The sequence below is a fragment of the Hemicordylus capensis genome, chromosome 2 (genome assembly GCF_027244095.1).
Source record: "Hemicordylus capensis ecotype Gifberg chromosome 2, rHemCap1.1.pri, whole genome shotgun sequence".
Lineage (NCBI taxonomy): Eukaryota > Metazoa > Chordata > Lepidosauria > Squamata > Cordylidae > Hemicordylus > Hemicordylus capensis.
In genome coordinates, this window is record NC_069658.1 from 139760260 (window position 1) to 139784694 (window position 24435).

General features: G+C 42.1%; 2 protein-coding genes across 2 annotated transcripts in view; one reads left to right on the forward strand and one right to left on the reverse strand.

Moving 5' to 3' along the window:
* Positions 1-24435, reverse strand: part of LOC128346393 (uncharacterized) — a 231906-nt gene that overhangs the window by 34742 nt on the left and 172729 nt on the right. The window lies entirely within an intron of this gene.
* On the forward strand, positions 1406-22516 carry AMTN (amelotin). Its single transcript, XM_053299650.1, has 10 exons — positions 1406-1639; positions 1740-1808; positions 3501-3545; positions 4186-4242; positions 6035-6118; positions 7552-7635; positions 9405-9473; positions 16070-16105; positions 16746-16772; positions 20413-22516. Exons 2-10 carry the CDS (start codon positions 1755-1757, stop codon positions 20887-20889), a joined length of 933 nt encoding a protein of 310 aa, XP_053155625.1. The 5' UTR covers positions 1406-1639; positions 1740-1754; the 3' UTR covers positions 20890-22516.

Sequence of the window (24435 nt, forward strand, 5' to 3'; positions counted from 1 at the left end):
TTTATACCCCGCCCCTCCAGTACGCTACTGCTCGGGGCAACTCACAACAATAAAATAAATAAAATGTAAAAGTAATAAAATTAACCAAATTAAGTAAACAAGTTAAAAGTCAGGCTAAAAACCACAATCAGTATTAAGTTTCAAATTAAAAGTCATTTAAAAATTTAAAAATTGAGAGTTAGAAAAACATGCAGGTGCTCCTCCCAGGGAAGGAAAAATGCAAACCAGGGTGGACTCTGCTTAGGAAAGTTCATGCATGCTACCACAAGACGAGCTCTCCTCCTAGAACCAGCGAGTTGGCTAGAGGTATGGCTACTCTCAAAGAATAATCACCTTTGGTCTAAACTGCATTGGTGTGTAAGCAATGTGGTGCCCCTGTCTCCCACTGAGGTAAGGTCTCTCTTGAGAAAAGCATGTCTAGCTTTGTTTAGATCATTCTATATCTTATGTTGTTCAAGGTCGGATTATGACAGGCTGAGGTGTTAAAGTATGTCAAGTTTAGAAGGCCCAGTAAGGAAGAGGAAAGGTTGTGCTGTTGAGTCAATGTCAAATCACCAGCATGGTGTAGTGGTTAGAGTGCCAGACTAGGACCGGGGAGACCCGAGTTCAAATCCCCATTCAGCCATGATACTTGCTGGGTGACTCTGGGCCAGTCACTTCTCTCTCAGCCTAACATACTTCAGAGCGTTGTTATGAGGAGAAACCTAAGTATGTAGTACACCGCTCTGGGCTCCTTGGAGGAAGAGCAGGATATAAAATGAAATAAATAAATAACTAAAATAAAATAAAATAAAATAAAATAAAATAAAGACTCCTGGTGAGCACAGAGCCATGTGGTTTTCTTGTTGGAATACAAGAGGGATTTATTTATTTTATTATTTATTTTTATTTATTCAATTTAAATAAATAACCATTGCTTTCTCCCGCGAAGTATGAGATGCCTTTCAGCACCTTCCTATATCGCTGCTGCCCGATATATATCTCTGCTGCCGAGTTTCCCATATTCTGGGAAACACACCAGCTGGGATTCGAACCAACAGCCTCCTGCTTTCAAGGCAGGTTACTTTCCCCGCTGCACCACTAGGTGGTTACATCCCTGCCCAATAGCGTTACAAAAAAGTGATTATTCTAACAAAAAGGATGATGAAAATACTTTATTTTTACTTGGCAAAGATGCAACAAAAAGCAAAGACAGTTCTTTTGCGATAAGCCTGTTTGCATTAGACATATCTTTAAATGAAAATACATTAAGTAAAGCTGAAATGCAATCAATTATTTTTAAATTCAGAGGCCCCTCATAATGTGAGCTCCAAGCTGTAGCCTACCCAGCTCATGCCTAAGTCTGGCACTGATGCCGTTCCGTTCCATCTTGGTAAGAAAAGATTTGCCTCAATAACCACAGACATTCTGCGACATAATGATACTTGATGCTAATAAGATGTTGGGTATTGCGTGAAACACTAATGACTTCATGTGGGTTCTGCTCTGATGACTGCCCACTTAGAAGACAGCTTAAATGCATGCAGGAAACAGTTGCATCTCAAAAACACTGCAGCCACTGAGAGAGAAGTGCTTCAAGAGAACGGATGGGCCTGAATGTTTTGATTGTTTTTTTCTGAATCTGCAGTACCACAGCACGGTAAGAGCTGCTTATAATGCCAAGGTAGAAATTTGCATTGTGAATTATGACATCTAAAAGGCAGAAGGGGAAAAAACAGATTTCTGATTCCTTCATGCAGGTACCAATTTGAAACATGAAGATTGTAATTCTGCTTCTTTCTTTTCTGGGACTGACATTCTGCTTACCAGTAAGTAGCGTTTAATTTACTGAGCTCACTTGTTTGGGAGACATACACTTCTAGTAAGCTAAAGTAAAGTAAACTGAGTGTGTGTGTGTGTGTGTGTGTAGTGTTTCTTGGGCTCTGTGCATACCACATTCCAGTTTTCTGGAAGGCCTGGAAATACCTTAACCATGTTGGGGAATTTTTCTTGCTTCCATTTCTAGGGAGTGACTTACAAAGGTCTCAGTTTCAGACCAGCATAGGAATCAGAATGCCGGCTGCACCAAATGTATGCTTTCTGGGTGGCTTACAAATACCTGAACTATTTGGGGTGGGATAATATTTGCTCCCTGAAAGGGAGACTTGCAAATGTCTTCACTTCAGACTTTTCTAACATCTAGTAACTAGATTCTAGTTTCAGGCAACATATTTACCTGCCAGAATTCAGCTTTTGGAATGACCTAGAAATACTTTAACAAAGGCCTGGCCTTCTAAGGTTTTTAAATTGAAGGCTTGGCCTTTTAAGGTTAATTGTTCTTAAGTATTTTAAATTGGTTTTAAATGGCTCTGAACTGTTTTAAATTTGTTTTTATATTGTTTTAAGGAGTTTGTTTTAAATGGTGTTTGTTTTTTACATGTCGTGCACCACCTTTGGATGGGGCGGTATAGAAATGTAATTAATAAATAATATGGAAGTGCAGCTTGAATCCCCCTTTTGAAGGACACGTGTAGAAGTTTCCCTTTTCTCAGATTTTTCTGGGCATCGAGATGTTTTTGATTTAATGTGTACCAGATTTCAAAGCTTTAAATTATCAGGAATCACCCAAAGAAGTTTGATATCTCAGTGAATCAAGCAGGCAAACAGTGAGGTCAAAGTGTGTGCGTATGTGTTTGAATAGTTTTCAAACTTTTGGAATATCTTTCTGCACACTACTCTTGTGTTGCATTCCATATGTACACTCTTACACGTTACACTTAATGTGTATACACATTATACTCATCTACTTAAGTAGATGGAGTGAGAGAGGAAGAGAGGAAGTGTAACCTTGTTGGGGCAGTGAATCCCCTGCGCGCGCCCCCCCCCTTTTGTTATGTTACTGTGTAAAGCATCATGTATATGGATTGCATTTTATGTTTCCCAAACTTCTGACAGCTGAGACACATTTACCCCCTGATATTAAAATGTGGGAACACTGCACTTTAAAAGCTGAGTGTGTAAGAATAATACGGACCTGTTCCCTTAATGATTAATATGACATCTTTAGACAACCTGGAAATGTTTTTTATAAACCTGGGATTTTTTTAAAAAAATGTGTGAATTACCAATACTAAGAGCATTGGCGGGTATAAATACAACACTAAGTAGCCCCTGTGCAGATCTGTGTGAATGCATCTAATTAGCATCTGGTAAAGAATTTCCTCAGCTAATTTATGCCAACACATAATTTGCAATTCTTCTGCTATATGATTTCCCATTTCTCTGGCTCTTTGACTTTTGACACATTTTTGCATGTGATGACGTTAACTATGATGTAATGTCACAGTTTTAAATGTGCAGTGCCATAGGTATTGGAAGGATATGCCCCATCATAAGTACTCAGGATAAAGCAAATCTTATTCTGTCTTGGTCTTAAGGATCCTAGAATACATATGGTAACTACTTTGTTAAGAGTAGATATATTTGGCTGTACTACATCTGGAATTTATCTCCTTCCTCAGGTGAACCAATTTGGTAGAACCCTTGCTACGAGCAACAGCAGAGAAGTAAGCAGTAAAGGAATGTATACATGCTTTGTTTGTTAGAAAAGCCTTTTAAAATTATATTTAAAACCAAATCAAGAAACAGGGAGGAGGGAAAGGATAAGGGTAAAGAAATCAATAAGGCTACAATCCTGTGCATAATTAAGCAACTTTAATTATACTGATATTGTTGGGATTTGAGCAGCCTGTGTGCAGAACTGAAGCCAAAACAGATACTTCGAAAAATACTCAAGAGTTTCAGGAATGTAGTACTTCCTGCAAATATTTAGCTGATTCTTTAACATATCATCATTGGTAATGAAAATTCTACCTAATCATTAAGTGCTGAGCAAGATTTGGATATACAAGAGTAATATTGTTCCATTTATAACCTCCCTCCTCCTTTTAACCAACTTGAATACTTCCAGAAGCTTTAGTAAAAAATTTATTTTGTTTTTCTCTTGGTCTGACATTCAAGATTGTTTTCACTTGAAATAAGATATCTCCCGGGCTTAAATCTGTATAATAAAATAGCTACAGTATGAGAGAATCTTTGCAAATAATTGCATGTCATACCATATGAATGGTTTATGTCATTTCTGTTATGATGAAGAATTCAAATATGTTACATATTGCATGAAACTGTCTACAATTCAATTGCCAGATATTAAGACTGCTGCAAAAGTACAAAGCTATGGGAAACACTCCAAAGCAAACACAGGTACTGCTATAACCTTAAAAAAAATCATTGAAGTATAAGTTGGTAAAGAAATTCGTGTTTTAACTGTGCTGTAATGTGATGTTTCACAAACTTTTAAGTAATTGGTACATATGATATACTGGCCACATTCGGACGTAACACGAAACCGGAGCTGAAGGGGCCTCTGGTTACAATTTGTGTACATCCGAATGTGGGCAACTGCAGTTCTGATAGAAAATGGACTTGCACTTTCCTCCCCCAGACTGTGATTTGTATCTTTGGTTTGTGGTGAGTTTCGCTGCTTGGACCTACAGTTAAGTGGTGCCTGCATTATGTCTGAATGCGGCACCACAGTCTGGCTGTTCTACAACCAGAGTTGAGGGAGGAAGTTCCTCCCTCCCTCACTCCAGCTGCTATTGACTGTTGGGGCTGTCCTTCAATCAGCAAGGAAGCTCAGGTAGCCAGTTTTCCCTTCTCTCTGCAGTCTTGCTCTCTGTTATGTCTGAATTCAGATGGCAGAGCCGGGGGGAGAGGGGGAGGGGAACCGTGGGTCCATTAGACATGTCATTCCACATTACATGTGCATGTGGCCAATGAGTTCAGTTCTGTGTTCCTGTGCACGGGCTTTGATCTAACTAAAGCTGCCACTGATTTTCACCTAAATTAAAATTTCAAAGCTAATTGGGTTGTTGCTCAGAGGAAACATCTCAGGAATTTCAAGGGAAGCAAAAAGACTTATAAGGGTTTATAAGGGTTATTTATTTATTATAAATAAAATTTAAAAGTAACAAAATTCCAAAGAGCTATATTGGGGTTTCCGACCCAGAGTTATAAAAGAAAGGAAAAAAGTACCTGTTTTATAGCTGCTTCTCTCACAAACACAAAGTAATCTTATATAGATTTAACTAAGAGTTTATTCAGAAACAACTCCGTTTTCTCCTTCTCCTTCCCTTCCATTTTCCTTTCTGACTCCACCTTGCCCCCCCCCCCCCCAGGATCCCCACTGGGACAAGCTTCTAAACAGCAAAGCATCTAATATACTGGATAGAATACAACAGTACCTTATTATTATTATTATTATTATTATTATTATTATTATTAATAATAATTCAATTTTGCAATAATCCATAGATCAATGAGCATTTAGCCACACTTCCTTCCTCAAAAGCATGTGGCCTGAGGCTGAAAAGCATAAAACAAGTAATTCATTTAAATTACTAAACAAATAATTCTCACCTCAGATTGAAAGCAAGTATTCATTACAAGCCACCAAGGTTCATTTCCCAAACCATGGAATTTATGAACTTTGATGACATTGCTACTCTGTTCTTTTCTTCCAGTCTCCTTATTTTGGGTCTTCCTGCCTCAGAGCTTCTTTACTTTCTGGAACTTCTTTCTAGCCCTCAGCTTGCTCCAAAAAGCTACCCCTCTCTGTAGGATCTGGTGAGAAGTTTTGATATCAGTTAATCTGAAAATCTGCACTGCCTTCAGAGAAGCTGGGCTGCAAACACACTCTGACAGTATTGCTCCTTCAGAAGTAAGAATGCTTCAGAACAACATTCCAGGACCTCACACTAGCTTCATCAGTTGATGTTATAGGTTTCAGCACTACAAGCACAATTCAATATTGGTTGCTTTTCTTTACAAGAAAGTATCAGAACAACACTTTTGGAGGAAAGTACAGGTTTTTAAATAAAATAAAAAAATCTCCAAGAGGAGGGCTTTCCCTAAAAATGAAAAATAATGAGCAAATTTAACCCTTATTTATTTGTTTATGTTTCATTATTAATTTCTTTTTCTTTCTTGATGGTAGCAAAGACCACAACCTGGGGTTGGACTGCCTCCAGCAAAACTGGTTCCAGATCAGAATACATTAATGAATCTCCTGCCAAATGAGGTAAGCGAGAAATAATTTGTCCTATGGAACATATTATCATTGTTGTGCAGCTTGTTGCTATGGTAGCTAGCACCACCATTTTGACAGTGCTGAGAGAAGAGATAAATTAGCCATCAGTACCAGCTGCCAGTCTCCATACAGCAGGCGATCTGACCTGTGGTAGAATGGCCCAGTAGAACGCTTTTGCCTAGGTCCATTAAACAGGGCACTGTGGGCGGGCAGAAAACTCACAGTTCAGAATCCCTGGCCTTATGGTTTAACATCAAGAAGCAGCCAAATCTGATATAGTGGCTCAAATTCTAGAGAGATGGTGGTGCCTGGCTGCCTTCACCAATGAAGTTTCTGTTATTGCTATAGCTGACTACACACACATCTGCTGTCTAGCTCAACACAAGAGACCTGGGTGCAATATGTGAAGATAATTCTGTCCTTAGTCTTGCAATTCTTTGTGCTTCAAAACTGACTGTGTTGAAAAAGGTTAAAATTGGAAATGAAAAAGGTTAAAATTAGGAGTCCTTTAATTTTAAAATTAAGCACTGGATTTTCAAAGTAAGCATTTCAGGTATGTCCCTTGGTACTGTATATGGAGGAGGATGTCCATGTGCTGGAAGTAACTTGATGGTTCTGGATTTATGGCAATACATGAATACCTCTAAGGCATCATATATCATACAGTACCTCTAAGGCAGCAACTCAGATGAATAGGATCAATCTTATTCAGAACTAGGTTAGAAAGGTTTTGGAAATTCCTGCCAGTCCACTGAACTAGGGATCTATGAGACCGAAGAGGTAAATCCTCTTATTCTAAACTAATTTACTTAAAACTAAATTGCATTGATTTCAGCTTAGGGATATGCAAATTGATTCAACTTTGAATTGATTTGACTCAGATCTGGTTTATCTGAGTGATCTGAATTCAAACCAAATCACCCCTTAATAGGGCAATTCGATTTGAATTCAAATTGAATTTTCAAAATTTGATCTGAGTTCAATTCAAGAGTTGTTGGGCACCTTTTCTAAACCATTCAAGCCCCTGATTGATTTTAAAAGGCACCAAAACAGGGTCAAATTAATTTAAATTGAATTTTTGGACCAGATTCAAATTTGATTTGAATTTGAAATAAATTTTTGGAATTCGATTTGAATTCAAAATGAATAGAAAAATTCATTTCGTGCACATCTCCATTTCAGCTGAACCAACTACTGAACAAATACATTTAGGCCAAATATTTTTCATAATGGCTGACTACGTCCTAGATTTCAACTAAGAATATGGGAAATACTTTTGTATATATTTCAAGCTATGTTATTCATATTATTCACTGATATTGTTCCAGCATAACTGGCTTTTAAGGAACAGGCTCTTTAAAAATATTAAGATTATATTTTTAAAGAACTTGTTAACCAATTTGATTCTTTAACATGTTTGGCAGGTTACTCCATTTGAATGGCCATTTGCAAATTTCCCAGTGATTTTTCCACAAATCCCATCAGAATTGGGAGTTCCAAACCTACAAGTAAGAATGCTTTTTAAATTACTATGGAATATTTAGAGATTCACTTCTGCCATCCTAAAAGCAAGGCAGAAATACATTGTGCTTTTCCTATGTATCAGTGAGATTTTAATGTCATTTTATTTCAACAAGTAATCAACATTCACCATCTTTTGAAAATCTCTTTTGGCCATTTTGAGTAAAATTGAAGTACATACTGTATTCTGATGGCTGTGGTATACACATTATGAAACCACTCAACAATATTATGAAAACAAGGACTCCAAATAATATAGTCACCAAGAGTCAAACTAGACCTCAGAGACACAAAGTTGCTGCCACACTATCTCTCTTCTCCCTCTCTTTTCCTTGTAATGATCATCTAACACAAACAACCCATAATAGCATATCATAACATTGTTCATCTCCCTGCCCTCCTCCCATCATTTATATGAGGCAAAGAGAGGAGACGTGAATGAGATGATGTCATCGGTAATTTTGTTTAGCCACTGCTTAGATCAGTGTTTCCCATTTTTAAATCTGGATAAAAATTGGAGATACACTTCACATGGGCTTTTCCAGGTTTTAGGGAGCCCTTGGCAAACTGCCCTCAATGAGCCCCCTCTTACCTGGCTAGGCCCCAGGACAGCTGCTGCACCACACCACTACCACATGAAGACTTGGAGGTGGCTGCAGGCAGCGATCGCTGTATCTGTCTATCAATCCATCTAAGATAAGCATAATCCTTACAAATGGAGGGGCCAAATGATGAGAACAGTAGTCCAACAGCATTTGAGGACTCAAGTCTGAGAACCCCTGCTTTAAAGCATACTTGAGCCCCTCTCATAGGATATTAGAACTTCCTAGCACACAGTCTGGGAATAATTGTCTTGAAGGGAGGGAAGGACGTGTTGATGGATATGTTTCATCAAAGACTGCATTTATATTGTCCCTACCTCAAATGTAGCTGGATGTATACACATGGTATTCTGAGCAATACCTAGGAACACAGAAAGCTGCCTTAGACCAAGTCAGACCATCTAGCTCAGTATTGTCTACACTGACTGACAGCAGCTCACCATGGCTACCGGCAGAAGCCCTACCTGGAGATGCCAGGGAGTGAACCTGGGACCATCTGCATGCAAAGCAGATGCTCTGCCACTGAGCTATAGCCCCATCTCCTGAGGGGAATATCTTACAGCAGACAGCGCTCACATGTAGTCACCCAGTCAAATACAAACCAAAGCAACCCTGCTTAGCAGAGGGGACAATTCATGCTCACTACCATTTCCAAAAGAGGCACCTTTTTAATGTAGTGATTCTCCTTATTTAGCAGGAGGAGATCAACTGGCCCTATCCATCACCAGCACAGCATCCCACCAGTGGCTATGGCTGGTGTCCATCTTATGTTTCTTTTTAAGATTGTGAACCCTTTGGGGACAGGGAGCCATTTTATTTATTTATTTATATCGATGGAAACTGCTTTGGGAACATTTGTTGAAAAGTGGTATATGAATATCTGTCATATTCGTATTCATGCTCACTACCACAAGACTGGCTTAATCTCATAGACCTACGTAAATGGAATCAGGTGAAGGGTTTCAACTTTGTCACAAAGAAGCATGCTATCCTAAAATGAAACCACTTACAATTTTCAGAAAATGCTTCATGAATGATCATGAAATGTGTGTCTCACTAATTTTTCGCCTACCCAATTATGCTTTGATATGCTATGACTATTAATGTTCTTGCAATAATCTTTTCGAAAAACTTATGCATTGTTTCTGTTACAGACCATTTCTGCTTTCAACCTAGCCCAGATGCTATCACTAGCCCAGATGTTACCAATAGATATGAAATATGTAAGCTCTTGTTTGCTTTTTAAAAAGTATGTTGTTTTATATATCACCGCAAGATTGTTATTGATTAAGAGACTTAAGCACCCACCCCCAACCCCTGGTCACAGTGTGTGTCAGCTGGGACTAAGATTTATTTATGTAATGCTATTCTGATAAGACGAAATCATTTTGGCCGAAATAGTTTTGTTTGCTCAGAAAACATTAAAAGGTTATTATCACCTGTGTTTCAAGTTATACTGATACCGCAGTGCAGTAGAGAGATTTTGAACATAAATACCATCATTGATTAAAGAAAGCTGCATAGAGAACTACTGCAAAGCCTGCACTTCTCTCTATGCCACCTGCTCACACTCCCCCAAACTCGCTTTGAGGCTATTCCCATGACCAGGAGGAACTGGGCGAAGGGAGCCTAGCCTGATTCCCCTTGGCCGTGTGCTGCCACAGGAGCCGTGTGGCTCCCGGCAGCAAACCTCACAAAACACCCCTCCCCTTAAACGGGGTTAACGGACTGAGCGCTCCGCTAACCCTGTTTAGTTGAGCGTGTGCTGGTGCGGCTGCGCACCATAGCCACACACGAGTAGACCCCCGACCAGGAGGCTACAACAAGCCTCTCGGCCTCATGGGGTCTCCCCAGCATGCTCTGCGCACTTGCATGGGGCATGCTGGGACTTACGGGGGCCAGGTGGCCCCCGATCCCCGCCGCCCCTACCGGCTCTGTGACGGAGCCCGTAGTGCTGTGGGCTGGCCACCCAGGGCTTGGCGCTGGATTGTCGGTGGGGAGAGCGGGTCACTGGCTCTTTGTCTCCTTCCTCACTTCCTGTCCTTTCTTCATATTCTGGTTCCCTGCTGCTCCTTCCTTGGAATTGCATATATGTATTATTACAGTATGTGCCAGATGCTGCTATTTTCTGATAACTGCCCTTGGTAAATCACTGGACTTGTTTTGCTTTGGGGGAAGATTTTGTGTGATTTGCTAGAGGTGCTATTCTTTCTCTTTTTAATCTCAAAAAGTTAACTCTCTGAATGGGGTTGGGGTGGGAATGTTTCTTGTTTCTAATGCACATACATGTAATTTGCTGGTCAGTGACCAAATAAACTTATAACATTTAACATACACGTAATGCACACCTATACTAAGGCACCATGTAGTCCACCACCTGAGAGTCCACAGGCTGCAGCTTTAGGAGTTGCTTTTGACATTATAGGATGACAAAGTTTTTCTAGCATTTTCTGTAACACAAAAGGACAAATACCCTGTTGGCTTTTAGTCAGAGCAGGACAAGCTATTTCACAGTAAGTTAGTGCACTTGGAGAAATGAGCCTTTAAGAATGTGCAACAGAAGGTGTATGGGGCATGCTTCGCAAATATATGGACATTGCTAGAAGGACTCAAGGGTGTGTCCCTTTTGCATCGGAGAGATGCAGGGTGTACATAATGAGGCGGGTCTCACGATCGGTGAGACCCGCCTCCAGAGGGTTTGCGGGGAGACGATCATTAGCCCTGCAGACGATCATTAGCCCTCCCAGGGTGGCCGGATTGGCTGCCCACATGACTGCCGGCTCTGTCACAGAACCAGCGGGGGCTTGGGAGTTTGGGGGCCGTGCAGCCCCCGAGAATTCCAGCATGCTCTGCGCAAGTGCACAGAGCATGCTGGAGAGACCTCCGAGCCAGGAGGCTGCTTTTTAGCCTCCCGGTCAGGGGTCTCCTCGTGAGTTGCCACAGTGCAGAGCTGCGCCACGGCAACACATGATCTTATAGCCCAGGTTAGCGGAGTGCTAACTCCGCTAACCTGGGCTAAGGGGAGGGCTTCTTAAGTGGGTAATCTGCTGTGAGGCAACCGGACTCGCTTGTGAGCCCAGTGTTCCTCACGGTCTGCTAAAATCAGGCTAGGCTCCCCTAGCCCAATTTTAGCCGATCATGAGAATAGCCTTAATAGGTATTGCAAGGAGCCATACTGCCCTAAAATAAGGGTTATTGGTTATGTGGTGTGCTTTAAATAAGGAATACATTCTAAAGGAGAGAGGAATATGCCAGCTGGGAGGATTGCCATTTCTCCTGTTTCTTGTTTAAACTTCTCCATTGTATATTATTAAAATATATATGCAGATTTAAAAATAATCCATTGCCTAGCATTGCAGAGAGACTTGAAAAATACCCTGATAACATCAGGCACTCAGTGCCCTTACCTTGCAGGCAGATGAAGTAGGATACAGATATGCTAGGGAACAGCCAGTTTGCTTTCCTGCCCCCAGGTGATCTGCTTACTGTAGACTGAAGTCTAAACAACTGGCCCAGGAGATTATGTAAGAGGAAGGGAAATGTGATTGACTCTTCCTGCTCCCTTGACCTCTTCTCTGCCCAGAGGATTCTATCTGCTGGCTTCAAGAGCCAGGAGTCTTGCAATTCTCACTTCCTACCAGCTCTCCCGTTAGTGCTGTGAGTAAGGAACTCGTGCCTGGCTCTTAGGGCTTCTGGTTCAGGGCCCATTTTGTCTGACAAATGCCCCAAATAAGCACATTCTTGCAACTACTTAAAAATCAGCTAGCAGTGTTTTCTAATGATGAGAGTTTGCTGGACAGGAGGTAAATTTCACTGCAGCATAAAACCGTCTCTCATTCAGCAGCCATGTTTTTCTCAGAAATAAAAATACTTAACAGGTCTTCTTGCCACGTGCTGAGACTCTCAATGAGGCTTTGCATATTTATTTTTAAACTGGGCAAAGTAATGCCCCCTTTCCTCTTTTTGTGCTTTAAACACTTCTTTATTTTCTATGTAGCTTCCTGCACTATTAGGAGCATTACCCTCCACCCAGACACTGCCTGTAGTTAGGGGTGTGCACCGGACCGCGGACCTGCGGCTCGGCACTGGGGTGGGGGGGTCCATTAAGGGAGGGGGGGCTTTACTCACCCCTCCCGCGCTTTGCTGCTTCGGCGCCATAATTAGTTTAAAAAATGCGCCGCAGAATCCCTCGCCGCTCCGGGGCTCCTTCTTGACTTCAAAATCGGGCGGCAGGATACTTCCCTGCCGCCCCCAAAGCCCCCTCAAGCCATTTGAGCTCTTTAAATCTCGCCCCGGACCGAGTGCTAAAGCGCTCGGGCGGGCGGCGGGGAGATGTCCGTCCGTCCGTCCGCCCGCCCCCTTCCCTGCCTTCTGCGAAGTGCAGGGAGCCTTCTGCGCGCGCGCGCGCAGAAGGCTCCCTGCTTCTGCGCACGCGCGCGCAGAAGGCTCCCTGCACTTCGCAGAAGGCAGGGAAGGGGGCGGGTGGATGGACGGACATCTCCCCTCCGCCCGCCCGAGCGCTTTAGCACTCGGTCCGGGGCGAGATTTAAAGAGCTCAAATGGCTTGAGGGGGCTTTGGGGGCGGCAGGGAAGTATCCTGCCGCCCGATTTTGAAGTCAAGAAGGAGCCCCGGAGCGGCGAGGGATTCTACGGCGCATTTTTTAAACTAATTATGGCGCCGAAGCAGCAAAGCGCGGGAGGGGTGAGTAAAGCCCCCCCCGCCCTTAATGGACCCCCCCCCTAACCCTCCCGAACCAAAACCACCCCTTGTCCGGACCGGTTCGGAGGCCAGTAGAATGGCCTCCGAACCGATCCGTGCACACTACTACCTGTAGTAGCAGGAGGTGGGATGACTATTCCCCAACAGCTGCTGCCACCGCAGCCAGTAAGTTGTTGTTTTTTAAGCACTTTAAACTGACTGATAGCCCATGATGACCAGTCCATTACTGTCTGCACCACAGAGTCTATGCTGATGCAGGCAATGCCTCCCTATGTTGGAACTGGTGCAGGTGATGGGATTCAAGTGTACTCCTCTTTTTAACTTCCCAGTCATCTCTCAAATTAAACTTCCATGCTAACTAACTACATCAACTTCATGAGATCTGTGTGTATTAACTTACTATTTTCTTCTTTCACCTCTATCTACAAGTGCACTACATGTGGTGGGTGGGGTGAGAGGGACAAGTGATGGTAATAGAAATGGTACAGTGTGAACTATGAGGCAGGAAGTCCCTGATTCAAAGTTCGCTTGAGCCATGATCTTACTAGATGCTGTTCTCTTTTACTTAGGCTCGCTCTCCTCAGTCGATAATGAAGTGATCCATCCTGCAGCTTAAGCAACCCATCTTTACCATTAATCAGAGGCATATCTAAGGAAAATAGCACCGAGGGCAAGCACTGAAATTGCGCCCCCTGTCCAAACATCTGACACCCATCTTTCAGATAACTTTACCATAATATCAGCTCAAAAATACAAATCAGGCTCATTAATCTTTTAATATTTTAAAAACTATTTAGCAGTGGACGTAGACAGACCAAAAAATGCTGGAAAACTACAAATTTCAGCATGCTGGGGCTCATGAAATACCCAAATACTATTACATAGGTTTTAAGAATAAATGGAGAATTTGACTTTTCCCAGACACTCTGAAAAGGATATGCAGAGTAAGTTGTGTCATTGCTTGGAATATATTCTAGAAAGACAGTTAAAATGAGAGAAAGAGAGCAAGAAACTCCCAGTTGGCCTTAATACTAAGGATTTCACACTTATTCAAAGACAAATTCACCATTAATAGCCATATTATTAAGACATCACATTTAACTCACTTATCACAAGAATCAAAGTAAGATCAAATGAATACAATCCTAGCTCATAAGCTTCAGCTCAGTATTCACAAGCCCTGATTCTCTGTACATAGTGCCAAACTAAATATGTGTACAGTGACATATTATATTAAATTTATTTATTTATTTATTTTTACCTGTAGCCCCTTCGGGGGGCTTCCTAAAGGCTGTGGGGGGGGGGGGCTGTGCAAATGTTCCCCTCCCTCCACTGGCCTCTACGGCCTCACAGGGACCATTTGAGCATGTGTGGGAGGCATTTTTAAATTTTTTTAAAAAATATATTTTAATTAAAAAAAAAAAGGCCACTGGGGGGGAAAAGGCCACACGCATGCTCAAATGGCCTTTGCAAGGCCTGGCATAGGACCTCACAGAGGCCCTTTGAGCATGCACGGTGGCCATTTTATTTTCAGCAGCCATTTTTTAAATTTTTGAAAAATTGCACCCCCCTTCAAATGGCACCCAGGGCACGTGCCCTGCCTGCCGTACCCTAGATACGCCCCTGCCATTAATGCAGAGGGAGAAATTGCTACCCCTAGGCCACCTGTGCTATTCCTTCCTGGGCCTCAGCAGATAGGGGTGAGAGTGAGTAATGGGACCCAGAAAGGAATCAGGTAGGAGGTACAATGGGACCTACTGTACAGGCATTGTGGATTACTGAGATAATGTGCTTGTTAGATTATCCTTTCACCAGCCCGCTGTAATCACATGGTGAAGGAAGGCACATCTCTCACCAATGTGTCATCTCCCTGCTGCCTAATCCTGCAGGGGGCAGTTCAACCAACATGTAGCATAAATATTCCTTTAATATTTATTAATTCAGAGAGAACCAATGTAGTTATGCTCTAGCAGTATTTGCATAGGTATTTGGTATCAGTCGCAATAAATATGATCCAAAATGTTTCAGCAAAATTACTTTGGGCATTTTGGGTCACCAGTGTCCAGGGCTGGGTTTGGGGGGAAATGGCCATACTTCTGTAATGGTCCTGCAAACTTTTCTGGGGCAGAGGGGCATGACGAAGTAGTCCTATCTTAGTCTTACTGTTCAATTGTTCTTCAAAGTTGAAAAAACTGGTGGCGGCAGTGGCAGCAGCTCAAAGCATCAGTCCTACAGTGCATTCTGGCAGAAAAAATGGCTGCCACCAGGAGCCAGTCTCTGGAAAGAGCAGCAGTGCTTGAAGTGCTCCTGCTAAGGCGACTGCCTTCACTGCCATGGACTTTTTGAGTTTAAAGAGATTCTGACTATCCTCTGCCTTTTCTGACAGCAATAAAGTTCAGTTAAAATGGGGCAGGGGTATTCAGCACAGCAGTAGTTTGAACAGGCTGGCTACAGATTGAGTGGTTAAATACAAGGGAGAACACAACTCCTATGCCTTGAAGAGTTCTGCAAATGAGGGAATTCTGGCAGATGCAGCTTTTCTCACTCTTCCGTGGCAAGTTGTACCTGCCAAAGAATCACTCTTTGTCATAGCACGTAAAGGTTTCGAAGCCCTGTCAGTCTTTGCCTATGGCTATATTACCCACAGGATTAATCTAAATGGTTTTTTTAAACCCAGCTTTTACCTCAGGCAAGTGTGAATAGTACTATCTTGGGGGTATTTACAGGTGTATAATCAAATGTATAATGCTAGTGCTAAAGCAGCTCCAACCTCTGGTACAATCTACTCTTAGCCCTTAGGCTTGGGCAACATACAAATCCAAATAAATACATTAATAGAAACTGTTACTTTTAAATTTTCCCCAGGGAAATACTAGTTATTTGGGCAAAATGACACACATTCATTAACGTATCAATTCATGGCATTATAATCACTTTTTAAACAGCTTCTTCGCCCATTAACTCAACAATGAACAAGGAAAGCAGACAGCTGTACAGTATCCTCAAATTAGTACATGATAGTTTCCCCAACAGGTTTATCTATAATTAACCAAAACTACCTTAATAACCTAAATATAATTATTACACCTTTTTTTGCAGATGCTTCCAATTATATTTGCACAAATGGGGCCACAGGTAAGATGTGAGGCAAAATGATTTTTGTGTAATTAATCACTTGGATTTTTGAAATGAAAATGACTTCTCTTTTTACTTGAATAATAGTTTTGCATAGTTTATTAGAGATGTTCATCCTCACAACAAGATCTTGAGGGAAATGGTATGGGAAATCATGGAAATAATTTCTCTTCCCTTACATACAACAGGGTGTTTGTCTTCTTATGAAAGCTACTGAAAGCAGATATCAGTTAGAATTGACTTATGTTGAATAACTAGGAGCTGGTGTAGCTAACAAATTGAGTTGTGACCCAGGGAATTTCTACTTTAATCTTATTTCTGCCATTATCTCACTAGGCAAGCCATTCCTTCTCAGTCTCAGCTCCTTGCCTGCAATATGGCAGCAATAATACTGACCTGCCTTAGATGGTTGCTGTGAGGATAAATGAGATAATGTGATACATATGTAGTACTCTGAATGCTCAAAAAGCAGAACAGAAATAGTAGGTGCTGCTATTAGTCTCAGAAGTCTGATTATTTATTTATAACTGTTCAAAGTTAGTACTTTATGGACTATTTTTTTAAAAGCTGAAAAAATATAATTTTGTTTTCTGTTTTTGCTGATTCTGTTTCCCTCCCTTTCCCTTGCTTGGGGCTCTAGGGTGCAGTGCTCAGTTCTGAAGAAATGGTAAATACCTCACTCCTTGACTTGTACATTAATTGTATAATGTGGCTGTTCAAACACCAAGTTGTTCCTAATCCGCCTGGCTGGTGTGACATGCTGACTTCAATGGCGTCCAAGTCAGCCCAAGAGAATGATGAGGTATTCCAGGTTGCTATGGTCAGGGCTAGATGACTTTTACTCAAATGCAGAAAAACTGATGAATTTGATACCAGTGCAGAATTTAGCCTGAGAATTACAGATTTCATTTAAATAAAAACAAGTATCTAGCCCTTATGGCTGTGAAACAGACTTTAAAACATGAACAATATCTGTTGAAACCTCTAAATCTAGGATGGCGGGGAACAGTATTTCCAGTGGGCAAGTGGCATCAGTGACCAGCCTGGTTGTATGCCCATCCCCATGACTTGAAGAAGCAGTATTCAGAATGCACACTAAGGGAATGTCTGCCGTTTCAGAAAATTCAGAATTTGTGTCCCCACCCCCACCCCATCAAAACCATCTCTCTGTGAATGTAAATGTGTTGGAGTCGCCAAGGCTTTTGGTGTTGGGTGATTTCAATGTTCACTTCAGGGCTGGCTTGTCTGGTTCAGCTCGGGAGTTCATAGTGGCCATGACAACGATGGGCCTATCCCAACTGGTTATGGGGCCAACACACACTGCTGGTAACACCCTCGATTTCGTCTTTTGCTCAGATCTGGGTGGTGTTCCGTGGGTGAAGACTCCTAGAGTGTCTCCATTGTCATGGACAGATGACCATCTGGTTAAGATTCATGGCCACAACCCACCTCTTCAGGGGTGCAGGAATCATTAGGATGGTCTGCCCAAGAAGGCTGTTGAATCCTATAGTGTTCCAAGAGGCCTTGGAAGGTTTTAGGATTGGTTCTGCTGGTGATTCTGTTGATGCTCTGATGGAGTCCTGGAACAGGGAGATTACCAGGGCAGTAGACACTATAGCCCTTAAGTGTCTTCTCCACTCTGCTTTGAAACTAGCTCCATTGTATATTGAAAAGCTATGAGAGCTGAAGTGGCAAGGGGAAGACTAGAGCATAAGTGGAGGAAGACTCGATTTGAATCCGATAAGACACTGCACGAGCCCATTTGAAGGCTTATTTTGTGGCAATACGTGCAGCGAAGTGATTCTATTCCTCACGTATTGCATCCGCAAGTTTGCGTCCAGTGAAGTTGTTTAGAGTTGTGAGGGAGTTGACTCAGGTTCCCTCTTCTCTGAACATAGATCTGGATTTTTCATTATCCCGCTGTGATGCTTTTAACAACTATTTTGCGGATAAAATCTCTTACACTGAAGCCAATTTGGACTCCACGGTTATGGCAGGGTCAACTGCCGAGGTGTCCAGTATCTTCTCTGATTCAAACAGAATTGATCACTTTCAATTTGTGACTCTTGAGGATGTGGACAAACTCCTCAGAGGTGTTTGGCCTACTACTTGTCCTTTGGATCCTTGCCCAATGTGGCTTATAACATCTATCAGGGAGGTTGTTAGAGATGACCTAGTTGACATCATAAATGCCTCGTTGAGGGAGGGCAGGATGCTTCCATGTTTGAAGAAGCCAATTGTGAGACCTTTACTTAAGAAGCCTGCCCTAGAGCCCTTGGTGATGGATGACTATAGGCCAGTCTCCAGCCTCCCTTCAGAGGGCAAAGTAATTGAGAGGTGGTGGCTGATCAACTCCGGGCAGGGGGTGGAGCCTTGGCTGGCCTGATGGATGATCTCTACCAAGGAATGGAAAGAGGGTGTGTGACTCTGTTGGTTTTTTTGGACCTTCCTGCAGCTTTCGATACTATCAGCCATTGTATCCTTCTGAATCGCTTGGGGGATTTGGGAATAGGTGGCCCTAAAGGTGTGCACGGAATTGGTGCCTGCCAGTTCAAAGGTGGGGGGAATATCTTTAAGGATGGGGGAGGGTGCTCTTATCCCTCCTGCCGCATTTCCCCCGCCGACACTGCCTTTTAAAGTGGTCCGGCGGGGTGGCAGCGTACCTCCTTGCCGCCCCTGTGCCTCCTTGGACAGGAAGTGACTGGAAGTGTCCAGTGTGCATGCGCACATCGCACATGTGCACTGGGCACTTCCAGCCCGAGGAGGCACTGGGGCAGCAAGGAGGTACACTGCTGCCCCACCGGGACATTTTAAAAGGCAGCAATGGCAGGGGAAATGTGGTGGGAGGGGTAAGAGCACCCTCCCCATCCTTAAAGATATTCCCCCACCTTTGAACCAGCCAAATCGCTGGTTCGTGCACATCTCTAGGTGGCACTGCTTTGCAGTGGTTCTGTTCCTATATCTCCAGTAGATTCCCGATGGTGTTGCTCGGAGATAGTTGCTCTCTGAAACGAGAGCTATTGTATGGTGTCCCCCAGGGCTCCATCCTATCTCTGATGCTTTTTAACATCTACATGAAACTGCTGGGTGAGATCATCAGGAGATTTGGAGCAGGGTGTTATCAATATGTTGATGATACCTCTATCTATTTCTCCATGACATCATCATCAGGAAATGGCATAGCCCCTCTAAATGCCTGCCTAAAGGTAATAATGAACTGGATGAGGGATAATAAATTGAAGCTGGATCCAAGCAAGACGGAGGTACTCATGGTCATATTTCAAGGGACATGATAGATCTTCCTGTTCTGGATGGGGTTGCACTCCCCCTGAAGGAACAGGTACATAGCTTGGGAGTGCTTCTGGACCCAGGCTCCACTCTGGTTTCTCAGGTTGAGGCCATGGCCAGGAGTGCTTTCTGTCGAGTTCGGTTGATATGACATTTATGTCCGCTCCATAAAGATAATTATCTCAGAACTGTGGTGCACGATTTGGTAACCTCTAGGCTTGACTACTGCAATGCACTCTGTGTGGGGCTGCCTTTGTATGTGGTTCGGAAACTTCAGTTGGTTCGAAATGTGGTGGCTAGATTGGTCTCCGGGGTTTCTCAGAGAGACCGTATTATGCCTATTTTAAAGCAACTGCATTGGCTGCCAATAGGTTTCCGGGCAAAATACAAAATGCTAGTAATAATTACCTTTAAAGCCCTTAAATGTCTTAGGACCAGGTTACCTGGGAGAGCGTCTTCTTCTGCATGATCCCCACCGCACATTAAGATAATCAAGAGAGAGATCCATCTCTATATATTGCAAGCTTGTCTGGCAGCAACTTGAGAGCGGGCCTTCTCTATAGCTGCTCCTGGGCTGTGGAATGCGCTCCCTATAGACATTTGTGGCTTAACCTTTTTACCAACCTTTAAAAGAGGCCTTAAGATACACTTTTTAAAGTGAGGCTCTTAATATTCTCTGTTTTAAATTTTTAATTGTTTTAAATTTTTCAATTGCGGTAATCTTTGAATGTTTTAAATTTTAATTGTTTAATAGTCGGTTTTATTCTGTTCTTATTGTGTTTGTAAACCACCTAGAGCCTTTGGAGTCGGGCAGTATATAAACTAACTAAATAAATAAAATTAAAAAAAATTAAAAGTACCATTATAAAGCACCATGGTGAAACTAGCAATGGGAAGTATAAACCACCAGGATTCCCTGTTGTTCTTCTTTTCTCCATAATGTCCAAAGTGACCCTCTGTGTACCTTGCTAGCGTGTTAACAACCTGACATGTATTCCTTTGCTTCTTCCCTGCCACAGGGACCACTTTCACAGCTTTTTGCTGGGTTGCTTCTACCTGGCATGCAAGGAGGATTGTTGCCTTCAGGCCAGTCCGAAGGCCTCCCTGATGGCCAGGAGGGACTTATTCCAGCAGGCCAGGCTGGATCCAATCAGGGCAACTTACCATTCCCAGAGGGCACAGCAGCTGTGACAGTTCCAGCGAGCATTCAGAGGGCTTTTCCAACAGCAAATGATGGCCTGAGTGAGGCTGCAAGTGGGCCATATCCAACCCCCTCTGGTTTTCGAATGCCAGATTCTGTGACAAATGATGTGTTTGTGGAACCTACTGCCATTGTGAATATGGAGCCAAGTGAGCTTCGGGAACCGCCGACTTCTATTGCAAGACTTGATAAGGACAATGCTCAGAAGCACCATAATCTGTCTAGGTCACTTGTGAGAGGAGACAGCCACATGCCAACAAACACCGTGGCAACTAAGCCACTGAAAGAACCATAGAGAAGAAATATCTAAAGCAATGTATTCTGTACTTTGACAGTCATATGCTAATACACACAGTAACTGTTCTCAAATTTGCGTAGGGATGGCAGAAAGGTTTAAAAAAAAATCATCATTATTACTTTGGAATTTGAGATTTCCCATTCCAGGAAGCACAACCACCATTAAAAGCTGAATAATAGCCCCCACCCCGGTCAAAACCCACTAGCATAAAATTCAAAATCTTAAAGATCTGAGGCTTGAGTTGCACTGTAAAATTAAGAGCAATTGTATATTTTAAAAGATTACCATGAGGGGAAAAACCTTTCTAGCTGACCTTCATGGGTGTCCTTTTGGGAAGGCAGCAAGTAGCAATAGCAATAGCACTTACATTTATATACTGCTCTATAGCCAAAGCTCTCTAAGCGGTTTACAATGATTTTAGCATATTGCCCCCAACATTCTGGGTACTCATTTTACCGACCTCGGAAGGATGGAAGGCTGAGTCAACCTTGAGCCCCTGGTCAAGATTGAACTTGTAACCTTCTGGTTACAGGGCAGCAGTTTTACCACTGCGCCACCAGGGGCTCTTGTATCCAGGGTACCATCTCTAAACCCTCGATCTCAGACCCTATCACCAGGAGCACCTATAAGTGTGTGACTAGCTCACTAATTCTATACATTGGCTATTATTATAAACCATTAAATATGTATATAAGCCCTTTAAGTGCAGGGCTGCCCCAATCATATATAAAGGGGGTAGAGTGCAATTTAAATATAGAAAAGGGGTGCATGGTTAGGTAATGTTGAACCCTCCCCATTACATTTCCTCCCACAACTCCTCTCCAGACATCTCCCCCACCCTCTGTTCGCCTCATTTCCAATATCGGAGCTCAGCTAATAGAGAAATGAACTTAGATTGCAGGGAGAAAGTGAAGAATAGGCCTTTGAACCCTGTTGTCCTCTGTGTCCCCCACTAGGGGTGTGCACAGACCATTTGGTCCAAATTTGGACCAACCCGGATATGCAAACCAGTTTGGTCAAACCGATTGGCTCGGCTGGTTGTTTAATGAACCAGCTTCAAGCAGTTCACAATCAAACCGCTCGAACTGGCCCATGGTGGTCCAGTTTGCTTTCGAATCAGTTCTGCAGATTCCTATCCTTCACAACTTAAGTCTAAACTAGTGCCTCCACCTGCACTCTTAGTATTGATTTTTATACCAATTGCATCTCCATTGTTAGACTAAAGAAATCCACAAACAGTGTTGTAAAATGGAGAATTTGACATATTCTCTAGTGGTGAGGAAGATTAGGTATAGCCTTGATTTGTACTGATATAGCTTTGACTGACCTCACTCAGTGGAATTAAGCCACTTTATTCCTGCTGGGATGTACATTGGATCAAAGCTTCACTCAATATTGTATACATAAATCTAAAGAAAGTTATAATCTGGATATCAAACAACAAGAAGTTCTCAAATATATTCCTTATACTCCATGGTTTAATATGACTGCATAGACTTTGTGTGTGTCAAAAATGTCTCATTTTCTTCTGGAAATCTCAGTGTAATAAATTGTTGTTTTTAACTTCTGTTGGCCACGCAGAATAAACGATGTATCAATAAAGATATTTTCAAGCATATCACTAGGTTTAAAGTCACTACAATACTCCACCTTAAGGGAAACATCTTCATTTTGGTATGTAATATGAAGGCTGTTTTCTGTTGTTTTTAGTGCTGTATTAATAAGCTGATAAATGGAAACAAGTTTTGGATCCACAACATAGTATACCTAGTTTGATATGGTATGCAGTGCAGTGGTAGGGGGCAGCCCAGGGATCCATAAATATAGCAGTACGCTGCTGCTTGGCTAGTGGAACCGTCCCCTGTATTTCCCTATGCTAGGATGGGTATAAAGTAATAAGCACACTCTTCCTCCTCCTGCAGATACATGAAATGCTATGCACTGATAGATCTATGGGTCAAGGTAATGGTCTGTAGATGGAATGCAGTAATCAAAATATTGTAAGAGCTTTCTTTTTAAAAAACACACACCACAATTTTCTAGACTTCACCGCTCCTGGGAAAATCCCTCAAAGCTTTTAGCTGTAGGTCTGAAAGGGTGCCACCCAAAAAAGCATCGATTAGAAAATGTGTTCTAAAATAACATTTTTTCCCCACACCATAAGAAAGTTTATCATTTTTGGAAGTGCCATTATGGCTGCTGATTCAAAGCCTCTGCTGATGAAAAAGGTGTCAGATTTCCCAGGAATTGCTATCTGAACGTAAATGCCTTAAAAGCTCCATACAAGAAGCAACACTTCTACTGTGCAAATTGTATATTTGTCCTGGCTGCTTACCCATTTCCTGCTGTGCTATTTTCCTTACCTCTATCTGACAACCACAGCATCAGTGCAATCCAGTCCAGCGTGGTGTAGTGGTTAGAGTTCTGGACTAGGACCGGGGAGACCCGAGTTCAAATCCCCATTCAGCCATGATACTAGCTGAGTGACTCTGGGCCAGGCACTTCTCTCTCAACCTAACCTACTTTGCAGGGTTGTTGTGAAGAGAAACTTAAGTATGTAGTACACCGCTCTGGGCTCCTTGGAGGAAAAGCAGGATATAAATGCAATATAATAAATAATAATAATAATACATTTTTCCAAATTACTTATTTTGGACAACTTTAGGAGTGAGAAGGGAAATTCATAGAACAGAATGATATCCTTAGGATTTGTCATGGTAATAAACCTCATCTATACCAAAGAGATGCAAAGTGGCATGGCCATTCAAAATGGAGAAACTACTGTAGCTCATAATAATTGATTGCCTCCAAATTGCATCTGAAGTTAAATTTGAGGTGAATCAAGATACCCCTCAAATGAAACATCTACAGGAATTTCAATGAACACTGAAGGAATGTTAATAACTAATGAAATTTTGCAGATTTCACATAACTCTACACTAACACCAATTTTATCAAAAGCAAAACAATGTGAATTCATTTAAAAAAAACTTGCCTTATTACAAAAGTCTCAGGCAGTTCATGATTCATTCTTACAAACACACACACACACACACACACACACACACCCAAACCCACAGTTAATATATAAAACCAGTGAAGATCATTAATAAAAACAACATAGTTGATAAAAACAAAATATGGTACAAACTACAGCTGATAGAATCATTTCAGTCAGGAGATTAAGGTGTATCAGCTACAACAAACCTACACAGCTTGTGACCCAATGAGCAAAACACAGCCCAGTGATATATCATGACCTTACAAGTGGTTGACAACCCCTCTCTTTTGAAGATTCAAGTACAAGTAGGAAAAAAAAATGCAAATGATTAAAAAAAACACACAATAGGCTTCATTGCACTTCTGATGGGTTACCATACATAACTGGGAAACCATGGAGGCTTGTCTGACAAAAACAGCTAATATGAGCCACTTGAGGAATCAGAAGATCCTCTAAAATCAGAGGAATATAGGAAGCTGCCGGAGATTGCATCTCAGACCTTATGCATAAAAAGCAGATACTCTACCAATGAGTAAGGCCCC